At 41.6% G+C, this 4323-nt stretch overlaps 1 protein-coding gene across 1 annotated transcript in view; it reads right to left on the bottom strand.

The window, feature by feature from the left end:
- The window catches only part of hry (bHLH transcriptional repressor hairy), a 3103-nt gene extending 817 nt beyond the window's left edge, over positions 1-2286 (bottom strand). The window contains exons 1-3 of the mRNA XM_018452474.1: positions 1812-2286; positions 853-948; positions 7-609 (exon numbers count right to left, since the gene is read on the bottom strand). Of these exons, the coding sequence (XP_018307976.1) occupies positions 7-609; positions 853-948; positions 1812-1967 (855 nt within the window). The 5' untranslated portion in view covers positions 1968-2286. The remainder of the gene's footprint in view (positions 1-6; positions 610-852; positions 949-1811) is intronic.
- Between the last annotated feature and the right edge of the window lie 2037 nt (positions 2287-4323).

Raw genomic sequence — 4323 nt, 5'->3', positions numbered from 1 at the left:
TCCTGCTGATGTGGATGTCGAGCTGTTGGATGAACTCGTCGACGATGCGGACGCGGTGCTCGCGGTCCTTTGAGGAATCGGGATCAGATGTGGTAACGGTGAGCTTGGCGCCGGAGACGAAGACGGCGACGACGTGATTGGCGCCTTCGCTCCCGCCGGAAGTACCAAAGCGATATCACCATTTGGTAGTCTGGTCGGTAATAGATGCAAGGCCGTACCATTGGCGTTAGTAAAGAAAATGCCATTTGATTGCTGGACTTGAATACGTGGTGTGTCAAGTTGAGGTAGAATATGCACTTGCAATTGCGTCGTCGGCGGCGCTGGTTGGACAGCCTGTTGAGTCGTCGTCGTTTGATTGTTGGTGTTGTTGGCATCGATTGGACCCAGGCATGAAGCCAAATGGGCCATCAGACGTCTCTTCACCGAAGCATCTAGACCGGGAAACTTGCCAACCTCGCTGGCGCACTCCGTGTAACCGGCGCGGAATTTGTTGAGGGTGTTCGGATCTGCTGCGGCAGCCATAGCGATTTGCTGTCGTTGTAGGGCCTCTAAATGCTTCACGGTCAGTTCCAAAATGTCAGCCTTCTCGAGCTTCGAGTGCCTTGATGGCTGTAACAAAAAAACAGAAACAAAATGATTAGACAAATTAATAAGGCAATATATGTATAAAATTGAAAATAGAAAAAAATAAAAAATCGGCACATAAAATGATTTTAGAAATTTAAATTTTTAAAAGTAATTTATGTTTTATTTCTTCAAAGAATTTAAAAAGATAGTTTTTAATTTTATGTGTATCGATTTCATAAAATATGCATATGCTACAAAGCAGATAAAACATATTATAATACTTACGTCTTTTTTCATAGATTCCAAAACGAGAGTTTTTAAATCGTTCAAGCTGTTGTTAATACGGGCTCGACGTCTTTTCTCCATGATGGGTTTATTACTCTGTGAACAGAAATTGAAAAGTAATAAATAGAAATGTGAAAAATGTTAATCGGTTATAAATCAAGTTAGGAATGAATATCGAAAATAAAGTGTCATGCCGAAATAAAAAAAGCCTTAAAAAAAGTCTGCGAGTTTTTCTATACAAAAACTACTATTAAAGATTACAATAAATTGCAATTTTTTTTTAATAAACACAAAGTTAATAGATAATAACAAAGCTAATAAAAGTATTCATTTTTATTTCACTTGATACATTATTTTACTTTAAAAATATTTTTTTTCTTTACATGTTTGTCATTTTTAAAATCACACGTTCAATTTTTTTGTAGCATCAGAAAGTTAAATGTCGAAAATGATTCGTAAATTGATAATATTTGTATAAAACATCATAAATCGACGATTAAGAAATGATTAATCATTGTTTAGTGATTTAATGGTGAGTCACGTAGCAAATTCGAAGTTTTCGGTATGTCACTAATAATATCGATTTCGTACGTTTCGCGCAACTTTTAGTAATGTTGTGCAAAAGTATAAGTAATATTTATTTTATTTTAAAATCCGATATTTAAAGGAGAATAAACCCGGAGCACAAAATAAATGACACTTTTCAAGTCTACTTTATTTCTAATTGATTCAATCATCTATGTGTAATTTTACTTCAAGTTCTAAATGCAAATTTATCTAGCACCTCAAGTTTGAAGAGAAAATAATATTATCAAAAGCATTAATTTTGCAATATATTATTAGTCACTGTTTTTTTTTCTGTCATAGAAAAGAATCATTGCTCCGGGTCAATACTTCGAATGCGGAAAATATAACACGCAGTTGAAATGTAACAAAGAATCTTCAATTTTGACACTAACCCGTCGATTTTCGCCAGATCTTCTTGTAGTCGTTGTGGCAGTAGGGGTGGTTTGCGCAGGAGGCTGACCAGCCTCCTGGGGCACGTGTTGCGCGGGTGGGGTAGCGCCGACGGTGACACCACCCGTCGGCATCGTGGCACCCACTCCAGTCACCATGATTTATATTCTGTATCACAGAACTTCCGAAAAACTTCCCCAAGTCAAATAATTTCGATCAACGTGAAAGCACTGTGAATCGAAATCGATCACTTCACTGTAATCCAACAATCAGCTGTGCTCGACGTTCCTCCTCGTCCGCTAATCGTTGCGGACGACAGAGTAATTGAAGGAATTGCGGTACGAACGTAAATCCGACGATGAACCGAAGGAAACGTGACGAAAGAGTGTGCACTCTTCTACTCGTCTCTTCTGTTGAACGTCGCTAAAATCACGACCGCTCACGACTGATGTCTGAGCTCGACTAACTCGATGAACGGCGAACGTCTTCTAACGTGCCGTCGGAGCGTGGCACCCGGTGGAATGCCTGGTGGCGGCGCTTTCGGTGGAGGGGACATTCAGTGGCGAACATACGAGTGGGGGGATCCAGCGCGTGACGCTTTAACCTGACTACCCCTACCATCGAATTCCGACAGTCGGATGGCCCGATGCCTTTAAGACCCCCACTCTGAGGACTTTGGTTCCCTCTATGGCGTGCGGCTTGGACCCCCCCTTGGGACTCCCCAATCTCTTCGGAGCCGATCGATCGGATTTTGCCAGTGAGATTGACGTTGGTGATTTCCAATGGAATTTTCGATTGCTCTTGCGACTTCGATGACTTTGCTTAGTTGTTTTATTAATCATTTTACTATTAATCATTAAAATAAAAAAACGATTATGACGCTTATTTAACAATCTTTCACAAATATATGTACCATTGATTGTTACTATAATGTCAATTACATATTCATTAAATCTGTAAATTTCAAATCCAGGTGCGACACTCATTTCCAACTCTTGTATATTTTCATCCACGGCAAGGATGTCGTTTGCATAAGTTCGCGTGAGAGGTAACGCTTTGCTGCTCTCACAGAACAAGAAACAATGAGACGGAACGTATTTCCACGGATTGGCAATTAGTCTCGCGTTTGCAAAGGTCATTAGAACCGGCTGGCCCCGGCTAGGCGCGTTAGCATACGCCGATCGGCGATGGTAATTCCAACTCGAACGCGGGTATGCGACCGGTTGTGCGAACGTCATCAGAGCTTATATCACGTCCCTCAAAAATAGCCGAGTGCCACCGTGTGCGGAATACGACGGGCTGACGCACGCGCGTGTAGCTCCGGCACGTGCCTTGTGCTCCCTCCCGCGATGTATGCCTTTCGAAATTGCTCTTTCTACTTGGCGCGACCGATTAAATGCGCGGCTTCGTATTTATCTCGGCCGTCACACGCATACGTGACGGTATACGCACGGCCTGAAATACGACCGCATCGATCTCGCGCCGGATCTTAACTTTGTTGACTGTTCGGACGGCGCGCGAATGGTTGTGTGCAAATATTGTGACGGATCATGATATCCCAGTCGTTTAGCGCTCCTCATGCTTGACTCTAATCTGCGTGTTATTTTAAATCATAAAATGGATTTTAAGCTTTGGGAAAGGTCGGTGGGTTATTAATAGTATTTTTTAACAAATAAAAATCAATTGGGCGTCTTTATTCGTGCAGGTAGATAGGATGGCAGGATGCATAATAACTTATAGACAGTAAACGATTTTGCGTGAGTAATGTCTTTTGTGTTTGCTTTGCAATTATAGTAGATGATTAAACCGGATATAACTAGTCTTTGTACAAACGTAACAATATGTACTGCGATGTCTGCCTGATAAGCGTTGCTCTTGTAAACTATGGTACGGCAAATATCATCGCGTTCTGTCGAGTACTATGTTGCAAATAATATTGTACATTCAACTCGTTTCATGTCGTTACCTTTTCTTGATACTGCGTTTCTGCCCAAGAAAAATACGCTGTTTATAATATCATTTATTCATCAATTTTATTATATAATAACTATAATAAGTTCTCGCGAGATGAGAAATCTTTTAATCATATTATATTGAAATATTTTGAAAATTATTTCCTAAGACGTATTATAGTTTTGTATAGGCAGCTAAAGTACATTGCAAAAATAATGATTATTCTCATGTTATTTGCCTGACCCGCTCTATGATCACAGCATCTCGCTAGTAGCGAGAGGAGTAACGTAAATCCGAAGGTTCGTAGAAGTGCGGTAGGTGCGACGAGGTTCGGCTCTCGAGGATCCCAGGCTCGTGTCCTCGCGTGCGAGAGAGCAGAACGGCGGCACCCCACGAGGAAACCGACAAAGAGAAGAAAGAGGGAGACCGCCGGTTCAATACGGAACGACGGAAACGGGGATAGAAGGGACGGGAAACAGACGAGGATAGCACCAAAGAAGATAACGCGCGCGCGACTTCACCTACACGGAGAAAGAAGCACGTCGCCAATCACGTGACTGG

The sequence above is a fragment of the Mycetomoellerius zeteki genome, unplaced genomic scaffold (assembly GCF_001594055.1).
Source record: "Mycetomoellerius zeteki isolate Tzet28-1 unplaced genomic scaffold, Tzet1.0 scaffold35, whole genome shotgun sequence".
Lineage (NCBI taxonomy): Eukaryota > Metazoa > Arthropoda > Insecta > Hymenoptera > Formicidae > Mycetomoellerius > Mycetomoellerius zeteki.
The sequence above is the reverse complement of the archived record's forward strand: the minus strand, read 5'-3'. Positions and strand labels throughout refer to the sequence as shown.